General features: G+C 44.9%; 1 protein-coding gene across 5 annotated transcripts in view; it reads right to left on the bottom strand.

Annotated features, from left to right (window-relative positions):
* The window catches only part of LOC105473719 (myocardin), a 110,056-nt gene that overhangs the window by 32,572 nt on the left and 55,255 nt on the right, over window positions 1-22,229 (bottom strand). For all 5 annotated transcript variants that reach the window (XM_024790230.2, XM_024790231.2, XM_071082361.1 and 2 more), the window contains 3 exons: window positions 9,125-9,300; window positions 5,780-5,905; window positions 573-829 (listed from right to left, as the gene is read on the bottom strand). In XM_024790230.2, the coding sequence (XP_024645998.1) occupies window positions 573-829; window positions 5,780-5,905; window positions 9,125-9,300 (559 nt within the window). The remainder of the gene's footprint in view (window positions 1-572; window positions 830-5,779; window positions 5,906-9,124; window positions 9,301-22,229) is intronic.

The raw sequence follows: 22,229 nt of genomic DNA, 5'->3' as shown, positions 1-22,229 counted from the left end.
GCTAATCCTTTCCTATTTCCCAAAGGGACCTTTTACCAAGGGCACTGATTTATAGTAGTCCACCCGTTATTGGCGGTTTCACTTTACAAGATTTCAGTTACCTGAGGTCAACTGTGGTTCAAAAATAGATGTGTACAGTACAATAAGTTATTCTGAGAGAGAAACCACCACATCCACATACGTTTTATTGTAGTATCTTGCTATAATTGTTCTATATTGTTGCTAGCTATTATTGTTAATCTCTCACTGTGCCTAATTTATAAATGAAACCTTATCATAGATATGTATGCCTAAGAAAAATACACTATACGTAGAGTTCAGTACTATCTGAGGTTTTAGGTATCCACTGAGGGTTTGGAATACATCTGCAGATACATCCCAGTCTTATGGCTCTGAAAAGGTGTGCATAGTTTCTAAATTGAATCAGCTTCCAAACATACTGGATGAGGAAATGGTGCAATACAGGACTTTCTAGGCCCCATGGTGCTGGCCCCATGTACATCAGATAGATATTAACAGACACCCTTCTCAACCTCTGCCCACAGCCACTCTCCCAGGCTTGCCGGACTTACTTAAGCTGAGCTTGGTGCATCCCTGGGTAGCTGAATCGGTGTTGCTGCTGCTGCTGCTGCTGCTGGCTGAGGATTTGGAGCTGCAGGAACAGCTGCTGTTGCTGTAGCAGCCGAGCGTAGGCTGAGTCCATAGGTGGAGGGGACTTCTCTGCCTTCTGGTCTGGGGGAATGTACTGGTGATATTTAAGCTTCTTCACCTTTGGCTTGGGGTCCTTGGGCTTTTTGTGGCGGTTCTTACTGTCACCCAAGGATTTGGACTGCAAAGAGGATGAGGAAATGGCATGTGCTTTAGGCCATGACTGAGAATGACTTTGCATCATGGACACATTGTGAGGCAGTTTTGTCTGATGGCCATTCTTGAACCTCAGAAATACAATATAGCAAAGGCATGATGTACAAAGAGCTCCTAGAACACTAACATTGCTAATGAACAAATTCATTGCAAATGTATCACACTGGAAGGACACTCCTTAGACAGGGAAAGTTGAATCTTAGAAGCAGCTCCAGAATTTTTCTTTTCTGGAGTACAGCAAAACGTAATCCTGTGTTTCAATGAATGCATTCTCCTAACCTAAAACCAACTGATGGCCTAACAAAGGCTGCCTTCTGATCTTAAGACTATTTGTAGAAAGTTCTTCCGTGGCTGGGCGCGATGGCTCACACCGGTAATGCCAACACTTTGGGAGGACGAGGCGGGTGGATCACTTGAGGTCATGAGTTAAAGACCAGCCTGACCAACATGGTGAAACCCCATCTCTACTAAAAATACAAAAATTAGCTGGGCGTGGTGGCAGGTGCCTGTAATCCCAGCTACTCAGGAAACTGAGGCAGGAGAATTGCTTGAACCCGAGAGGCAGAGGTTGCAGTGAGATGAGATTGCGCCACTACACCCCAGCCTGGGCAACAAGAGTGAAACTCCATCTCAAAACAAAACAACAGCAACAACAACAAAAGAACATTCATATGCATATGGGAAGTCACCTTTAGTTAAACACTTAATAAGTGTTTTTATTAATAAGTGTTATTATTAAGTGATTTATTAATGACATAAACTTAGATGAAACTAAGATTTTCTTTGAAAGTCTAGGATGTGGTTATTTGTTGCTTTGGACTGAAAGTAAGATAAACCCTGCCTATCTGCCTGCTTAACACCCTCTCGCCTGCCTGCCAAATACCGATGAAAGATCAGGAAGCAACACCTTTTGAAATAAGGATACTTTACTTATTATGGGAAGGGTTATGCACCTACTGGAACACTTCCCAGAGTTGGAACCCAAAGCATGTATTGCATGATTCGGACACACTGAATCAGGAAGTTAAGGGTATAGTCTTGGAAGATAAGACAAATGTTTGAAAGTGGTACAATCACTTAACTTTAATACATCTCAGTTTCCTCATCTGCAAGTTGGAGAAAATATTCTTTACTTTTTCTCTCACTAATCGGTATAAAGACTATAAAAGATAATATTGAAATAATAACAGGTAGTCAATGAGCAGGTAATTGTGTCTATAACCTGCTCCTGAAATAAAAGACTTTTGTATTTAGGAAGGAATGGGTCCATCCTGTTATCAGGTTAAAAAAAAGTTAATTTTCAGGCTGGGCGCGGTGGCTCACGCCTGTAATCCCAGCACTTTGGGAGGTGGAGGTGGGCGGATCACTTGAGGTCATGAGTTCAAGACCAGCCTGGTCAACATGGTGAAACCCTATCTCTGGTAAAAATAGAAACAATTAGCTGGGCATGGTGGTGGATGCCTGTAGTCTCAGCTACTTGGGAGGCTGAGGCAGGAGAATAGTTTGAACCCAGGAGGCGGAGGTTGCAGTAAGCCGAGACTGCGCCACTATGCTCCAGTCTGGGTGACAGAGCGAGACTCCCCCTCAAAAAAAAAAAAAAAAGGAATTTTCAAACCCTGACTTTATTACAGAAGGTTGAAGAACATGGATGTCATGACCTCAAGTGATCAAGGATTTGGGGGAACATTGGAAGAAAAGTGTGTTACCACCGGTGTCCAGAAGAGGGGGCTCCTAAACAGCTGGCAGGCATATTCTGACTTGGCAGCTTCTCCACTTCAACCACAAACTACACATCTGAATGTGACCTTCTCCAAAGGAGCTTACAACTCGCTTGGACTCAGCGCAGTGCACCCCCAAAGGCTCTTTTGTTTTCCAAAGAGACTTCTTCCTGGCGACTAATGAATAATGAGCACAAGTATTTCTGTGTGTTTGGTGGCTCCGTTTCTCCCTGCTTACTAATCGATTAGCATTCTAGTTCATTAATCAGTCTTCTGTTCTTGAAGAGTTTCTGCAGGGCTCCCGAAACCAGCTCTGCCCTGGCTTGCTCCAGATCAGCTGCTGTTGTCGCCTCATTCTGGGGCTTGCCTTGTCTGGGAAGGATGGGAGCTGCAGCCCTGGCAGGGTCCCGCAGCTAAGTCGGGGGTCCAGGAGCTTTTTTTCTCTGTGTTGCCTTAGCACATTCCAGAAGGTACTGAAATCGGATCATTTACTCTGGGTAGTGTGGGGTAAAGGCTACTACTACTATTCTCTTTTCGAGCCCAGGGCATGCTAAGGTTGTGTGTGTTTGTTGACCAAGCAGAAAAAAATGATGGCTCTTCTACAAACAGCCAGCCTGCCGGGACCAGCTGGGTGTCTGTAAGAATCGCCCTTTTCATTGAAAGTGATCTGTTCATCTCCTGGGCTTCTATCATACTTCCTACTACAGTGAGGTTGAAGGCTTTGCTAATTGTTTTGTTTTGTTTTGTTTTGAGACAGAGTCTCGCTCTGTTGACCAGGCTAGAGTGCAGTGATTGCGATCTCGGGTCACTGCCACTACCGCCTCCCGGGTTCAAGCCATTCGATTCTCCTGCCTCAGTCTCCCGAATAGCTGGGACTACAGGCACGCACCACCACGTTTGGCTAATTTTTGCGTTTTTTGGTAGAGACGAGGTTTCACCATGTTGGCCAGGCTGGTCTCGAACTCATGACCTCAGGTGATCCGCCCACCTCGGCCTCCCAAAGTGCTGGGATTACAGGTGTGAGCCACCGGGCCCGGCTGCTAATTTGAATTATGCAAAATTTAAATACTGTGATAGAAATATGAATAACATTTCTCTTTATACTCAGCTTTAGAAATAATGGGACTCATCTCCTCCTCCTTCCCCTGCAATGAACAAAATGCATTGATAGTCACATAATTTCAAACCTGTTGAGCTGAGTGAATTTTCAGATGGGTTTAAGCTCTTGTGGTTCGGTGGGGGAGCCTTACTGAGAAACTGAAGTGTCTATCATCCATTAGACCATAAAACTATTACCATATCATTGATTTTTACTTCAATTTACCATCTTTTTTAAATCCCATGAGTCATTTTAACATTCATTAAGTGGTGGCACTCGAGCTGAGAAAACGTGTTCCCAAATCAGTCAGAAGTTATTTGGGAGAGGCCAGGCACAGTGGCTTACGCCTGTAATCCCAGCACTTTGGGAGGCCGAGGCAGTCCGATCACCTAAGGCCAGGAGTTCAAGACCAGCCTGACCAACATGGAGAAACCCTGTCTTTACTAAAAATACAAAATTAGCCAGGCATGGTGGTGCGCACCTGTAATCCCAGCTACTGGGGAGGCTGAGGCAGGAGAATCACTTGAACCCGGGAGGTGGAGGTTGCAATGAGCCGAGATCGCACCGTTGCACTCCAGCCTGGGCAACAAGAGTGAAACTCCGTCTCAAAAGAAAAAAAAAAAGTGATTTGGGATAAAACATTATGAAGAAGGCCACATGATTACCAGGCATCCAGTTAACTGAAGAGAGAGCAGCCTGTGTACTGTGAGATACGACGCTGGTGTTTATAGAAGCACAATTCGCAAGTACAAAGATATGGACCCAACTTAAGTGCCCATCAATCAACAAGTGGATAAAGAAAATGTAGTACATATACAACATGGAATGCTACTCAGCCATAAGAAGGAACGAAATAATGTCTTTTGCAGCAATTTGGATGGAGCTGCAGGCCATTATTCTAAGTGAAGTAACTCAGGAATGGAAAACTAAATATCATGTGTTCTCACTTATAAGTGGGAGCTAAGCTATGAGGATGCAGAGGCATAAGATTATGTAATGGAATCTGGGGATTGGGAGAAGATTGGGAGTGGGGTGAAGGATAAAAGATTACATATTGCCTACAGTGTACACTGCTCAGGTGATGGGTGCACTAAAATCTCAGAAATCACCACTAAAGGGCCGGGCGTGGTGGCTCACGCCTGTAATCCCCGCACTTTGGGAGGCTGAGGCGGGTGGATCACAAGGTCAGGAGTTGGAGACCATCCTGGCTAACATGGTGAAACCCCATCTCTACTAAAAATACAAAAAATTAGCTGGGCGTGGTGGCTGGCACCTGTAGTCCCAGATACTCGGGAGACTGAGGCAGGAGAATCACTTGAACCTGGGAGGCGGAGCTTGCAGTGAGCTAAGATCGCGCCACTGTATTCCAGCCTGGGCAACAGAGAGAAACTCTGTCTCAAAAAAAAAAAAAAAAAAAAAAAAAAAAAAAAAAAAGAAAGAAAGAAAGAAAAAAGAAAAGAAAACAAAAAAAAGAGAAATCACTACTAAAGAACTTATCCATGTAACCAAAAACCACCTGCACCCCCAAAACTATTGAAATAAAAATAAAAATTAACAAAAAGATAATGCTGAGAAAACGAAACATTTGCTATTATGAGTCTAACTACCTGCCTACTGTGAATGAAACCCCATGTTTATTTCCATCGGAAGACTGGCCTGAATGATGTAAATGTTACTTTATGCAAGCTTTTCAGGGATACTTCCCTTGCATAAAATTCAACGGCTGTATACCTGTTTTACGAAACTTGCAAATCCTGCTTTACAATCAGTTGTATCTACCTCAAGGGTGAGCTTATGAAATCTTTTACGTCGGAAACATGCTGGCTAAGCTGTGATCCCAAAGAAATGCAAATCCACAGCTTTCTCCACGGCAGAGGTGGCCTCTGCTGTGCTGCACGGATAATGAAATCTTGGTCCATATACACTGGCGACCCATTTCCCATTTCCTGTTTTGTGACCCTCCCAGTGAGCCGAACCTCTGCACGGGTCCTCCGTGTAACTCTCCTCGCGTTGTCAGACCTAACTCAGAAAGCTGTGCTTCAAGTTGGCTCCGTGAGCCGCGCGTTCAGGCGGGGCTCCGAGGCTGGTGCGATCGTACCTTTACAGCAGCATGCACGGCTATGGGGGTGCTGGGGGGGCCAAGCCCCTGCTTCCCCGCATCTGACTGGTGGCTGGGCTGGGAGGCTGAGTCATTTCTGTCGTTTTCTGAGCCAGAAGCAAGATCCTGAAATCCAAATGTTACGGATATTAGGAAGATACAGGAATAAGTTGTGTGACACAGAACTCTGAACACACACCTCTGCTGCTTTCATCCTAGCTTCTTACCCAAGTAAACATCAGCCTACCTTCCCAGGGGGAGGAGTCACATACATATATGTGTGTATATATGTATACGTGTGTGTGTATATGTATGTGTGTGTGTGTATGTGTGTGTGTGTGTGTGTGTGTATATATATATATGCTTGTTACCCAGCTGAGAACACTTTTGAGAGAGAAAGGGAATCATTCTAAGTAAGGATTCCAAAGACAGGTATAAAACTGGTCTGTTCTAGGCAAACTGGGACATCTGGTCTCGCTGTGTGAGCATTCCACCTGTCTGTGACAAGGTCCACCTGTCTTGATAATGCAATTGAAAAAGAAAGCAGCAGGGAAGAGTGGGTGTAGGAATGTGGGGGGAAAGTAGGACAATGAACAAGGTAGAGGAAAAGAATGTTAGCAGAGAAAGGGAAAGTGTGTGTGTGCAAGTGTGTGCAAGTGTGTGCAAGTGTGTGTGTGTGTGTATGTCCAAGTGTGTGTCTGAGTGTGTATATGTGCATGCATGTGTGCATGTGCATGCATGCTTCTGTGCATGTGTGTGCATATATGTGTGCATGTGTTAGGTATATACATGTGTATATATGTGCACATGTGTCTCGTGTATGTGTATGCACATATGTGAATACATGCGTGCACACAGGCATGTATATGTACATGTGGTTTTGTGTGTATACATATGAGAGTGTGTGTGTGTACGTATGCATGTGTATAAAGACATAAGAAACCTTTATCAGAGGCAGAGTCTGTAAAGGGAAAAATTATTTTCTCTTTCACTCCTACATTCTTGTGTTTCAACTCTGACAAAACGGAGCCCGGGCTGCCCATGATCTCTCCATGCGGGGGTTAGGAATGAGCTTTGCAGTTCTTCCCTGAGCCCTGCCTGGCACCTGTCAAAGGCCTGAAGGATTCTTTTCTCTTGGAGCCTCAGGGTCCTCATCTGTCAAACATGCATGCCTGGAGAAATGACATACAACGACTTTCGCATCTTGCCCGGCATTGTTCGGTGCTTGTTCTCTTTTTTCCCTCTCCTAAGGTGAAGCAGAAAAGAACTTGCCTTTTCCTCAAACCATTCTTAAATCAGAAGCTGAGGAATTTACTGTCAGAATAATGTGTACAAATGATCTGATATACCGTTTGATGTTATCAAAGAAATTTGGCTGCAAAGACCAACTGTGGCTTGCAGGGGAAGGAAAAAATGCTTTGATTATAAACTCTTGCACAATAAACACACGAATAACTCAGCTCAGCTTTCCATGCCTCCCTTTTTTCCTCCCATTTCACTTTTTCTCCTTGGCAGCGTTAGGTTTGCTCTGATGGGGTGAAGATAGGCATGACGATAAACAGTAACTGGCATGGTTTTGGGAAACGAGGCACTGAATGATAATTATTTTAACTGTCGCTAATATCTGTATGGTACTTTTCAGTGGGGAGGGAAAAAAGAAACCCCAGCTTTCAAATATATCTAATTTCAGTTCATTGCACAATTTACACGAGGCCAGGAGGGGCAAATCCTTCCTAAAGAGAAGGGACTGAGGGTCTGAAGGACTCTCTGGATAGAGGCAGAATTGGAAGAGCTCACATCTGGCTTCCACGCTTACGCATCTCTTTCCCCTCATATGTGGACGCCCGCGGGCATTTCTCTTAGGGGCTCCATGAATACCCTCTGGCTGGATTTCCCCAGCGTGGCTGGCACTCTGCCGTATTTGTAGAGCCCACCCAGTTGCTCGGCCTCACAGAGTTTTTGTTCCTCCTCTGTCAGAATCAACCTCGATGATATCTACTTGGAGAGGTCTCTGATTTCAAATGAGGAAATTTTGCGAAGCACTTGGCACTGCCCCTGGCCCAGAATGAGCACTTAATATGTGGCCGGAGCTGTTGTTCATAATCATCATTATTCTTTTTTGTTTTCCTTTGAGACGGAGTTTCTCTCTCGTGGCCCAGGCTGGAGTGCTGTGGCATGATCTTGGCTCACTGCAACCTCCGTCTCCCGGGTTCAAATGATTCTCCTGCCTCAGCCTCCTGAGTAGCTGGGATTACAGGCGTGCACCACCACGCCTGGCTAATTTTTGTATTTTTAGTAGAGATGGGGTTTCACCATGTTGGCCAGGCTGGTCTCGATCTCCTGACCTCAGGTGATCCGCTCACCTCGGCCTCCCAAAGTGCTGAGATTACAGGCGTGAACCACTGCGCCCAGCCCATAATCATGATTATTCTTTATAAACGTGCTTTAAGAGTATTCTCAATACACGCTCCTCATGCTCAAGGGTTTGTAGATTTGTCCAGAAAGAGGTGAATGCTACGGCTGGGTTGGGGCTGAATTTTGCAGCAGCTTGCTAGGTAGAAACCTGCTAAGAGTAGAAGCAACGTGGGCCTCCCTGCCTTGGACAGAGCCAGCGTTTCCTTCTCTGCACTCCCCAGAGCCCTGTAGCCAGTCCTCAGTGCACAGAGAGATGGGGAACTTTGAATCAGTCCCTGCTCTGGCACTTTCTAGCTGGGAGATTGTTGGCGAGTCATCCAATATCACTGAGCCTCAGCTACTTTGTCCATAAAAATGGAGACAAAAAGTATCTGCTTGGCAGAGCAGATGCTTTAATGGATAAGTTAAAGGATGTAGTTCTGGCCGGGCGCGGTGGCTCACGCCTGTAATCCCAGCACTTTGGGAGGCCGAGGCGGGCGGATCACAAGGTCAGGAGATCGAGACCACGGTGAAACCCCGTCTCTACTAAAAATACAAAAAAGTAGCCGGGCGCGGTGGTGGGCGCCTGTAGTCCCAGCTACTCGGGAGGCTGAGGCAGGAGAATGGCGGGAACCCGGGAGGCGGAGCTTGCAGTGACCCGAGATCGCGCCACTGCACTCCAGCCTGGGCTGGGCGACAGAGCGAGACTCCGTCTCAAAAAAAAAAAAAAAAAAAAAAAAGGATGTAGTTCTGGAGGTTCTCTTTCAGCGTTTTCTGGAGCTTTTGTCACCCCACACAGAGGCCTGTGCTGAACAGGGCGAGAAGAGGCATCGAAATGCCGTGGCAGCCAGGGACATCTCTGGGTTCTCTAAGCAAAACCAGCTGTAACAGATTTTAAGACTGTGAAACGATAATACATTGAGATGCTGGTTTTTTTTTTTTTTTTCTTACCTGGTTTGTCCCCAGAGAACCTGTCGAAGGGGTCTCTGAGGCTTTATCGTCTGGCGGGGATCCCGCTGAGTTTTGGGGGTCTTCACTTCGAGTCTGATCCGGAGAAAGCCCATCACTACTGCTGTCCTCTTCAAAAGCAAAAGCATCCGTGGATTTGGAGAAACTCACCTGGTTACCTGAGGGGGTGAAATCCAGGAACTCAGTGAGTGGCTTAGGAGAGTCAAAGAGCTATTTTAGAAACGCTTCGATGTGTCACTTCTATTAAAAATACACCCCTTTGGCCGGGCGCGGTGGCTCACGCCTGTAATCCCAGCACTTTGGGAGGCCGAGGCGGGCGGATCACAAGGTCAGGAGATCGAGACCACGGTGAAACCATGTCTCTACTAAAAATACAAAAAATTAGCCGGGCGCGGTTGTGGGCGCCTGTAGTCCCAGCTACTCGGGAGGCTGAGGCAGGAGAATGGCGTGAACCCGGGAGGCGGAGCTTGCAGTGAGCCGAGATCGCGCCACTGCACTCCAGCCTGGGCGACAGAGCGAGTCTCCGTCTCCAAAAAAAAAAAAAAAAAAAAAAATACACCCCTTTCTCTTTCCAGTTTGTTTTAAGTTTAGGTAAGAGTGAAGCTGTACTTTAAATTATTGTGTTTATAAAAAAGTGGTTTGTTTGGCGTGTAGGAAAGAGTGCTCTATCAAAGGTCTGTCATCATTCGTTAAACTTTATTCTCAGGTTTCTGCACATCTTCCTGTTTTCTATGGGAACCCATATGTTTTTGAAACTAAACTGGGGAAGGAGAAGGAAAGAACAGGGAATGCTGGGTGCAGAATGAGGCCAGAGGAAAATGTGGTGGGAGCATGCGCCCGGGTCCCTTGGGTTTTACCATGAGAAATGGAATCGAGATGACAGCCTGCCGTTTGCATCATCTTCAAACATAAAGCGGGGCACACAGCACACAATGTTTAGCAAACTTTGTTCATAAGGATAAGCGAGGACAGCTACTGAGTTTAAATTCCTAAATGTCAGAATTAGCTAATGTCACCACCGTGTCCCGAAGAGCCATTCAACGAGTGCATGCCTGTTTACAAAAGCCATAAATGTGTCTCAGAAACTTCAGCTTGATCCTTATTTTTCATTATTTGGAATTGCTTTGTATTCCTCGTATCTTTGTGTCTATTTTGGAACTCCTCAATGGCTCACGCAAGCAGGGACTCTTCCTCAGCAGCCTGCATGGTTTTGCAAAGGCAACAGAAAAATTGGTGTGGGAGAGGGGTTATCGCACCAGATGGGACTAGAATGACATCCTTATATGTCCCTTACGTTTTTATTTGCCACATTTCATCTGGTTTATTATCCAGCTGCACAGTACACAATGTGCTGAAGCCACATAGCTCTCCTGACCCGATTCCAGGGACTGCTCTGCTAAAGGAATTTAGGTATTATCAGGAAGTTTTCCAGCCCGATATTCTGCAATCACACCGACAAGAACTTTTGACTCTTGTCTTGTGCAGATAAGAGAAAGGAGCTCTCATTGCAGGGACTGGAAAGGCAACGAGGAGCTGGAAGTAATGGAACAAATGTGGCTTTGGGCTTGTCATCGCCACCACTGCTGGCATCTGTCACAGGCCCTCTCACAGGCATTCAAGTGTCACATCAGGAAGGAGGCCGTGCAAGGACAGGGCAGGGGGAAACTCCAATCACAGGCCCGGGGCGGCCCACTAACTGTGAAGGGTTTGGGGCTGAGCATTTCTGCTCCATGGGTTATTTATAAAAGTCATTATTGCTTTTCCATGAATATAAAAGTCATACATGTTCATCATAGAAATTCATACCTTAGAAAAATGCCTAATGTGGCTGCACACAGTGGCTCACGCCTGTAATCCCAGCACCTTGGGAGGCCAAGGCAGGTGGATCCTGAGGTCAGGAATTTGAGACCAGCCTGCCCAATGTGGTGAAACACCGTCTCTACTAAAAATAAAAAAATTAACCAGGCGCGGTGACAGGCGCCTGTAATCCCAGCTACTCGGGAGGCTGAGGCAGGAGAATCGCTTGAACCTGGGAGGCAGAGTTTGCAGTGAGCCGAGATCACGCCACTGCACTCCAGCCTGGGTGACAGAGCAAGACCCTGTCTCAAAAAAAAAAAAAAAAAAAAAATTGGGGGATGATGTGTATTACTGAGGGTCAGGTAGGCAGGCAGTAGGTAGGTGGGTGGGTGGGGGTTGGGGGGTTAAGTGTTCCACATTCCAGAAGTCACTGTATTCTCTTAGGATCCACATGGCACGTGCCCTGGGCCAGTGCCATTCACATTGTCGGAGACCCTGCGTGTGACTTCGTTAGACTCTCAGGGCAGCCAGTCTTCTCTGCCCAGCGGGACCCTCTGAGAGCTTCGTCATCTTACCTCCCCTGCCCACTTCCTTCAGTCTAAACTCATGTGAACCTTCTCTGATCTGATACTTCTCGTGACAAAGACCCCTCCTGTCTCCACACAGGGTATCATATCCCAGGAGTGTACAAATTAGAGGAAATTAACCAAACTGCAACATTTTCTACATATTCTAACATGTGGGTAGAGATGTTAAGAGAAGGAAGAGAGAGGGGTTTCTCCTCTTATCCTCCCAAAACCCAACTTCCATTGTTTTGAGTGGAGAGAGAGCAAATAATAACAATAGCAGCTGGATGAGGAGTTCACCTAGCAGTGGCAGCAATAGCAAAAACAGCCAACTTTGTTAGACTTCCTAATAGTTCAGGAAAGGGGCACATTTTCTCATTTCTTTTTCTTTCTTTTTTTTTTTTTTTTTGAGACAGAGTCTTGCTCTGTCACCCAGGCTGGAGTGCAGTGGCGTGATCTCGGCTCACTGCAACCTCCGCCTCCCAGGTTCAAGTGATTCTCTGGCCTCAGCCTCCTAAGTAGCTGGGACTACAGGCATGTGCCACCACACCCAGCTCATTTGTGTATTGTTAGTGGAGACAGGGTTCCACCATGTTGGCCAGGCTGGTCTTGAACTTCTGACCTCAAGTGACCCACCCACCTCGGCCTCCTAAAGTGCTGGGATTACAAGTGTGAGCCACTGCACCCAGCCTTCTCGTTTCTTTTTAATAAATGAACACATTGTAAGGTCTGGTCCACCCAGTTATTTCGGGACTGAACTAGGACAGCAGTGCTAGGCTTTGGAGTCTCAGACCTTGTGATCCACCTGCCGCAGCCTCCCAAAGTGCTGGGATTACAGGTTGAGCCACCGCGCCCGGCCTACTCTGTATACATAGGTCATATACTAAGGGTGTCTCCGGAATTCCACACAATAGCTGAATTTTTGAGATCTGAGGGACTGACTGTGACATCTTGCTTTTCAGGAACGAAGAAGGCAGGAGATTCTGGGAAGGGAGAGTCCCGATGAATTTTATTTGGACTTGCCTTGGTAAAGGGGTGGAAAGACTGTTGGAGCCCTGAAGTTACCGCCAGTAAATCAGCCCTTTCCACTCTGACACCTGGCGTTTGGCGACCTCAGGTCGAAGCACTAGAATGATGTGCAAAAGTCTAGAAGTTGAGTATCTGGAATAAAGGTGCAGGTGATCTATCCCCCCTTCCCCAGGGCTGGACAGAGCATTCCTAAGCCATTGCGTTTAACTCCAGCCTCCCCATTTTAAGAGGAGTAGAGACAAGCTGAGGTGTGATCAGATAAGATATGGCTAAGAGAAGAGACAGAAAACCATGAGAAAGGAGATCCTTGTATCTCGATGGGACACAATCAGAGAATCTGTCACGGGCCAGACTGCCTGGTGAGTGCTAGTGGTGGTTACAGGGAGGAGAGAACGATGCGAAGTTGTCCAAGAAGCCTCCCGGAGGAGGTGGGATTGAATGGAGCCTGAAGTGACTGTCAGCGGTGGACAGGACAGCAGAACGGGAGAGGCGCGCGTCTGACAATGAAAGGATGGGGCGCGTGGATGAGAAATGATAGAGTGGCCATTAGCAGGGTTGGGTTGGGGAGGATGACAAAGAAGTGCTTTCAGCCGGGGGAGAGGGCTATTTTAGGAGCCAGCCCCTGGAGAGACATTGCTTGTAGGAGACAATTGGGGGTACGTAGGGCAGGGGTAGCACAGGAGGGACATTCCCATGCTTAAGTCAATGAAATCAGGAAACCATGAGCGCGTGGAACTCCATCCCAAGGACAGCTTTACACCTGCGTAAGCAACCAGGATGAGTGCCACGGCCCCAAATATGACTCCTCTCCAGTATCTAAAAAGCACGATGTGCCAGGTTAGAACCCTCTGACAGCTGCACCGAGGACCACTGGTCGCTGTCCAGGCCACAAGACCCCACCATGGGGGCCCCTGTCAATCACCACTCCTTCAGGGTTACTAGTGGCTGGTTTAGATTTGCCACTGCCAGGGCAGAAGACGAGGGCAAGGGCAGGGAGCCCACACACAGCTATAGACTTGACTCAGTCGCTGTCAATGGGAAAAACCTTAACAGTGGAGGGGTTCCTGTAAGTACATAGCAGTGCCTTCCGTTTGGCATGAACGCCACCTACGGTGTTCGGTGTGGTCCACAAGGCCCTGGGTTCTGGAGTCAGGCGCTTTTGAGTTTGCTTTTTGGTTCTACCATTTCAGGGATAGCGTGACTGTTGGCAAGTTATTTGACCTCTCTGAGCCTCAGTCTCCCCATCTATAAAATGGAAATCATCATCATAGTAGCTAGCTCTCAGGGTAACAACATATGGAAAGCACGGGGCCCGGTTCCTGACGTGTAAGTGATGAATAATTTCTTGCGGTTATTGTTGCTATTGTTTTTTGGTAGGAGCATCTGTTTGTCTCAAGTGTAACATCATCAAGAAATAAACAGACCACCCGGGAGGCAGTTTATCCTCTGGTCAGCTTGGCAAAGGTCAGCACAACTCCAGAACCAGAAAAACCGGTTGGTCCCGAGAGGTTCATGCTGGGAAAGCAAAGGCGGACCCTCCTCAGAGTAGGAGGAGTGTGGGTGGAAAGGCTGGCATGCCACTCCCTCTCCTTCCTGTTCAGGCCAAGCCCATGCAGAGAGGGACAAAGGTCACCTTATCTGACTGCCTCTGGAACGACCAAGTCTACTGGCTCCGTGGTGTGACCCTGGGCCTCCGCTCCAATCTCCCCCAGCATGAGACTGGCTGGGAGCTGACGGAGGGCGGTGTGCTGGCTATTGTCCCTGCAGACGCGTCAGGGGTGTGATGACAAGGACCTGCTTTGGGAAGCCCTGACATCATCCTCTGGCTATGCTCGCAGGGCTGGCTCTGGGCACCGGCCCCTTGGGGATCTTGGGCCGGTGACTCGGAGCCTTCCCTCTCCCTCTTGGAAGTGATCAGATGAATGAGTCAGTTGTACTTTCTTTGCATAAACATTTAAAATGCCAAGATTAAAGCAAGATAATTGGAGTCCTAGTTACCTTTCTGTGAGGACCCACACCGCGGGCAGGAAATCATGAAGTGAAATGTGAAAATGCACCTCCTTCCTTATCAACCTGTGAGCTGGTTCACTCCACTGCAACGGAGCTCTTTTAACTCATGGACAGACTACCTCCTAACATCCCAGAAGAGACTGAAGCAAAATTTGCTTCTCCAGGGAGAAAGTCGTACACAGAAAAGTAGCTATTGTTTCAGTGTTAGCTGTTGCCTAAAGATATTTGTATAGATTTAGCATGTCATAGTCTACAGACTGATTGGACTATCTAACCAAAGTCAGAACTCACCGCTCTTGAAGGGGAGCAGATGCCTTTATTATGGAAATGGCAGACTAGGTAGATGTTTGAATGAATAATTTTTTTTTACTCAGATCCCTGGCACTTTAGAAATTAGCCTTATGTACTTTTTTTTTTTTGAGATGGAGTTTCGCTTTTGTCGCCCAAACTGGAGTGCAATGGTGCGATCTTGGCTCACCGCACCCTCCACCTCCCAGGTTTAAACGATTCTCCTGCCTCAGCCTCTCGAGTAGCTAGGATTACAGATGCCTGTCACCACGCCCAGCTAATTTTGTATTTTTAGTAGAGACGGGGTTTCTCCATGTTGGTCAGGTTGGTCTCGAACTCCTGACCCCAGGTGATCACCCCCACCCCCGGCCCTCAGCCTCCCAAAGTGCTGGGATTGCAGGCATGAGCCACCACACCTGGCCTTTTTTTTTCTTTTTTTGAGAGATAGGGTCTCACTCTGTCACCCAGGCTGGAGTGCAGTGGTTTGATCATAGCTTACTGCAGCCTCAAATTCCTGGGTTCAAGTGATCCTCCTGCCTCAGCCTCCCAAGTAACTAGGACTACAGGCATGCACCATCACGCCTGGCTAATTTTAAAAGTTTTTGTAAAGATGAAGTCTCAGTATGCCGCCCAGGATGATCTTCGTGTCTTTTGATACACCTGATCCTAGGGCCACACAGGTCAGGAAAAGCAGTTAACCTGTGTAAATACTCGTCCTGCATTTCTCTTGAGATGAATCCTCTAGGGACAAAAAATAGCATCAGGCAAGGCGGGGGGATCACGAGGTCAGGAGTTCAAGACCATCCTGGCCAACATGGTGAAACCCCATCTCTACTAAAAATACAAAAATTAGCTGGGTATGGTGCTGCGTGCCTGTAATCCCAGCTACTTGGGAGGCTGAGGCAGGAGAATCGTTTGAACCCGGGAGGTGGAGGTTGCAGTGAGCCGAGATCGCGCCATTGCACTCCAGCCTGGGTGACAACAGCGAAACTCCATCTCAAAAAAAAAGTGCTTTATCCTGTCTCCCTTTTCTCTTTTATAGGATCCTCCTCAGCCCCTCCCAGAGCCTCAAGCTGCCCTCAGATTTCTAGAGGCATCTCCTCAACCTCAGCTCCCCCTTGGGCATGCCTTGCCCACCTCTCAATGATGCCTGAGATGACTTCCAGGGAGGCAAAGCCGTTACTTCACTGGGCGGCAGAGGCAGACTCCAGGCACTGCTTTTCCCTCTCTGCGCTCACCCTTTCCTCTCCCACACTCCCTTCCCGCCACTCCCACACGCCCCAGCGCTCCCAGCTCCCCGATTCTCTTGCCCTCCTCAGCCATCCTCAGCAAAGTGTTTGTCATGTATGCCTTAGTGTGTTTCTTTACCCCAAGGGTCGTTTGCTCTTTGGAAATTATTTCTCATGATGGAGTGATAGATTTTGTTCATGAGAAAGTTATGCCAAAGCAAAATTTCCTTTTTTATGCCAAAGCAAACAGCCCTACCATCTCACTCAGGGCCACGGTTATTATCTAGCTGCCTTCAAAACGAATGATCAGAGAGGGTGCAGACTTCCGGCTTCTCTGAAGAATGCCTAGATTCTTAGTGAATAGGAAGGTTTTGTTATGAAGGCTAAGCGCGGGGCACACTGGTGAGCAGTGACTAGTGTTGGATCTTTTATAAATGTAAGTGATAGAAATGGGTAAGCTTCTGGACCAGTCCTGGAGGATCAGAATTATTGCTTTCTACATGTAAGGGTCACGGTGATAAAAAGAACAAATTTAGCTTTGACAATGGGTCTATATATTCTAAATCACGGGTTCTTTTTTAAAAAAAAAGCCTGGCTGGGCATGGTGGCTCACACCTGTAATCCCAGCACTGGGAGGCTGAGGTGGGGAGTTCGAAACAAGCCTGACCCACGTGGAGAAACCCTGTCTCTACTAAAATTACAAAATTAGCTGGGCGTGGTGGTGGATGCCTGTAATCCCAGCTACGTGGGAGGCTGAGGCAGGAGAATCACTGGACCCCGGGAGGCGGAGGTTGCGGTGAGCTGAGATCACGCCATTGCACTCCAGCCTGGGCAACAAGAGCGAAACTCTGTCTCGAAAACAACAACAACAAAAAAAAAACCTGACTCAGGTGAAGACTGGCCCAGTCCCATGAAAAGGTGAGAACACTTTAGGAGGAGATGGTTGTCTTTTGGAGCTGAAAACCTGGGCCCTTCTACTGTTGGGAAGGCTGGGAAGGTCAGCCTGGGTTCTGTTTTACTCAAGCTAGGAGTCAGACGTCTGGACATTATATGACTTTCGCGGGAGCTAAGGGATATTCACGTTAAGTGAAGAAAATGCTCTAATGACCAGCGAGAGAATTAACAAGCTAGAAGTAAGCCTGTAGGGGTCTCAACACAGAGGGATATTTCAGTAATAATGACCACTCATAAACTGAGCAAGGCCACGCTAAACTCCAGGATATAATATCTGTTCTCATGAATCATTGCTTCCATGTAACATAGTGCTTTTTGTATTCAGTGTTCTGGCCTGATCAGCAGCTTTCTACAAGGTAGAAATAGGCCATGAGGTGCACGCTCCAAGATACGGCCCCAAGGAGGACCAAGTCCCCTATTCCCCCACAGAATGTCATTTTAGGGTGATGAGCCTGTTTTTTTCCCTCCACCTGGAAACTGTAAGACTCTATGAATTCAGAAAGTCAGCCTGCAGGCTGGGAGTGGGATCAGAAACTGGTACTCAAGAGGAGAGGGGAACAGACATGGTGCTTTCATCCTGCTGACTGCAAGAGAGATGATGTCTGGGAGTAAGAGGGAAAATCCCAGGGTAGGGACAGTCCTCTGTCAATAATGTCCTTCCCTGTGTTGTTGGGAGAGGTTCTAGATTCTAGAGTTTCTATTGCAGGGTTGGAGACTTGTTGGTCCTTAATGAAGTTTGGAGGGAGGGAGACAATGATGGAATGATCCTCTCAGAGCTTGGCAGAAACTCAGAAACACAGCTGCAGAGAGAGCCGGAAAATGTAAACACATCTGGAAAGGCACGTGGACAGGGGAGGGAAAATACACAGAGGCTGGAAGAATGATACACAGTGCAACCACAACCAAGGGAGAAGATACGATCACAAGACGTGACACACACAAAAGAGAGAGCTGGGTCACCTTTGCCATTGGAAGGACTATAGCTGTCGCTACAGCTGTCTCTAAGTCCGCTCTCTCTAGCTGTCTCTAAGCAAGTCCCTCTGTCTTTATGATATTCCTGTTCACCTTGCCCATAAAAACTCTTAGGCACATTCAAAGGGTGACTGCTAAAGAGGCTGATGCGTAGATGAGCAACAGGTGTTCAATTGCCCATTACGGCTGTCCACTTTTGGATTTTTCTTGGATTAAGTCACACTGTATCCTCTGCCTCTTTCTCTAGCCATTCCTTCTGTTTATTAGTCACAGATTCCCTGCTTCTATCTTAAATACTACTGCATGGGAGCCTCATTTTAGCCCTCTTCTCTTTTTATACATCCTCATTTCCCGCAATTACCTTCCTCCACTGGGTGCTCATGGTTCTTCAGAGAAACTTAGAACAATTGGGAGCCAATACTGTCTACTTCTTGAGGCCAATAACTTTAAAATTCAGGAGGGGAGTGAGACTTTTTAGTAATAGGTAAGTTGTACAAATTAAGGAGAAAATTTGAGTGCACAAATAATTATGGACAACATTGAAAAAAACTCAAAGAACTACTCTTGAAAAAGCTACTGGTTTCTTAATTTCCTTGGTTTCCTATGATTTTAGTAAGCAGTGTTTTAAAGCAACCACTCATTGTGATCATATTTAAATGCTTCCAGAACATGAAAAAATATGAAAAGGTAATTATAAACTATCTTGTGAAGTATGTGTAGGTTTGAATTTAAATCTGAAAAATATAAAACAACAACGTAGACCAGCATCATTTATGAATATTGTGGCAGACAGGACTAGCTACTTATCAAAAGCTAGGATCCCTCTTCCGTAATATAAAGGCACTGCCGGAAATGGCTGTTCAGCCAGAGAATACCTTTTTCAGCCATATGTACTGTTCTCGCAATGGAATGTGAGTGCAGGTGATGTGGTCATTTCCAGGTTGAGATTTTTTTAACAAGTGGATGAACCTTCTCATCTTTTCTTCCCCCTTTCCTGGATACATTCAGAGAATGACAAAGCTCCAGGGCAGAGACTAGCAAACTAAGGCCTGTGTGCCTGCTGCCTGTTTTTGTAAATAAAGTTTTATTGGAACATAGTCATGCCTATTTGTTTACTTACTGCCCATGGCAACCTTCCTGCTACAACATCAGAGTTGAGTAGTGACAGGGACAGTCTCAAGTATTTATTATCTGCCCCCTTGAGAAAAAGTGCCACCCTCGCTGTAGGGAATGGTGGCGCAACAAGACTGAAGGAGGCTTTTCATGGAGGAAAAGCCTCTTTGAACTCTTTCCAAGCAAGAAATACATCTTTCTTGTTAAACTGTTGAAGTTTTGTGGTTTGCTCCCCAGCCAGCATTATCCCAACTAATAACGAAATAGATGCAAAATCCCAAATAAGATACTAGCAATTTCTAAAACCAAATTTATGAGAGATTGTTTTCCCCTAGAAATTCAAGGAAGATTAGGAAAGGTAGCAATACTACATTACTTGGTCAAAGAAGAAAAGCCACGTCATCATCTTTTGAAATGCTTTGAAAGCATTTAAAAAAACTCAACATCTGTCTTGCAAACTACTCTTATTGCGACAGGAATAGAGAAATACTTCCTTAGAAAATCTATCCTATACCAAAGGTTACATCATATACAGATGTGAGTGACTAGAAAAATCCACATTTAAGAGAGAAACAAAACAAAAATGTATGTAATCATCAATGTAACACATTATAACATAATATAAAACATAAGGCAGCACTAATATAATATAATAAATATAATATTACTTTTGAGACACTGGCAAGGTACCAATAATAATAGTATTCTGCTATGTAATATATAATTTAACAATAACTATTAAATTATATATTACCACATTATTGATTGTATAATATAAACATGTGCTTTATGTAATTCATACATATAGTTTTATATATAAGATAAACATCTATATGATATAGATATTTTATATAAGATATATATTATTTGGTTTGTATAATATAGTATATTATACTTTATAATATATAATTTGTATAAAATATATATAATGTATAAATAATATATTCATAAATAAAATACATAAACATTATATGTAATTTATTTCATTAATGTACTACATAGACTTTTAGAAACTATATTAATTCTATAATATGCTAATCATGTTGTTGTGAAAAAGTACCAGCCAGTGTACCAAGGCAGAAAATAAAAATGAAGTAGAAAACAAATTTCCATTCCCTTAGACCTGGACAACTTAAGATAAACTGAGAAACTATTGGAACTATTAAGATCTTTGACACTGCCCAGTTATAAAATAAATGTGTGAAATTAATAGGTTTCCCATATATGAGCAATAATCAACATGACTTTACTTAAAAACAACAAACTTTGCAAAGGGAAATAAAAAAAGACATGAATAAGTGGAGATAGATACTGTGGAAGAATTTATAAAATTATGTATTTTAAACATATGAATTCACTATAAACTAACACATAAATTCAGTGCAATCCTAAACAAAATTACAATAGAATTGAAGATGACACAACAAATTGATTCTAATTTTCACTTAAAATATACTTGCAAGAGTAGCCATGAAACATTAGAAAAATCAGACAATTGTAAAGAAACTTGTGAAGACAGATATTAACACAAAATGTAAAACAGATCACAAAATTGTGATAAACAAAAAAAATTAGACCTCTCTCGTAAACCAACTACTTAAATAATTTCAGACACACTAAGGATTTAAATGTAAAAATAAAAGTATATAGATATTACAAGGCAATCTAAGTGCATAAACTCTATATTTTTGACTTAGGAAATACTTTCAATAAACACGAATTCAGAAAATATAATGAAAAAGATGAGGGGATTTGACTATACATTAATTAGGAACTGCTATAGGTAAAATTAACTATATTAAAAAAATCAAAAGTGAAGGACAAACTGGTAAAAGGATGCGAAATACCTGTGACAGATGGAGGATTAGCATTTCTTTCCCTATATAAATAGCATACACAAAGCAGTAAAGCGAGAACATGCTCAGCACGGAAGAAGATAAAAAGCCAAGTATTGCCAATGATACATAATCACAAGGAAAAATATAATCTACTAGAAACCTAAGAATGTAAATTAAAAGGAAACCTTTTGCCTATCGTGTAAAAATAAGTCACAAATGTACGTGCACCCAATAAAAGAAAAATAAATAAATACATGTACAAGCACAGAGCAGAATGCTTTAAGAAACAATAAGAGATGCCCGATGGAGATTTTTACCTGCCTGATGAGCTTATCAGAGTAAAGATGGTGGCAGTGCACTCCTGAATACTCAAGGCCAAGTCCAAAGGCCCCAGATATTTAGTGGGGAGGGAGAGAGTAGAGGAGAGAGAAAATCACAGTGGGATATGTAAGTGGGTACTGACAGACGAGTACATTGCCTCTCCTGGAGTTGATATTTTCATATTTACCAGTTCCAAAGGCAAAATTCATGTGGCCTCTGAATCGCTGGGTGAGAGCAAGATTTTAGAATGTGAATAAACTGGACGACAAGTTTTATAATAAACTTAGTTTTGGATAAAATGCGCTTATACATACTTTTTGACAATGTGTCAAAACATTTAAATGTACTCTGCTTATTAACATCTACCAATAGTTTTCAGAGCGGATTGCGGGCATAGCTGGAGAAAGTTAAGTGTGTCTGTAGGAGAATTAAGCTCCCTTTCTCCCTGTTACCATAGTTTTCCTGGTTTCCAGCCCAAAGCCTCTATGAGTGAATTCAGTACTGGCAGGATGTTTGGGTTCACCTAGTATCAGTTGTTCAAAAAGTCTACAAAATGATTTTATACAGTTTATAACAGAATCAATATTTGTGTCTCCTTTTTGAGTATTTGTCCTTTGACTTCGTGGAGCAAGTGAGAGCTGTCAGAGTTTTTACATGCATTGTTTACCATGAACTTCAGTCCCAGGAGCCTGTGAGCTGGGTAGGGTGGGTACTGTCACCTCCATCTCGAGGTGAAGTGACTGGGGCAACTGGGCCTGAGGTCTGGGTTTTCTAGTCTGGGGCCAGTGCTCTTTCTGCTGATATAGTCTACCTCTCTTTAAACAAGGAAGGCTAAAGAGGACCGTGATTGTGACTCCTAAGTAAAGGACGTCTTATAGGGGAGATGTATTGAGGATTATACCTGGTCAGGTTCTCAACTTGCCTGACTAGAGCAAAATTATCCTGTGTTGACTTTGCCTTGGGGAGTACA

This window comes from Macaca nemestrina, chromosome 17 (genome assembly GCF_043159975.1).
Source record: "Macaca nemestrina isolate mMacNem1 chromosome 17, mMacNem.hap1, whole genome shotgun sequence".
Lineage (NCBI taxonomy): Eukaryota > Metazoa > Chordata > Mammalia > Primates > Cercopithecidae > Macaca > Macaca nemestrina.
Note: the sequence above shows the minus strand (reverse complement) of the source record. Positions and strands in the feature narration are given on the sequence as shown.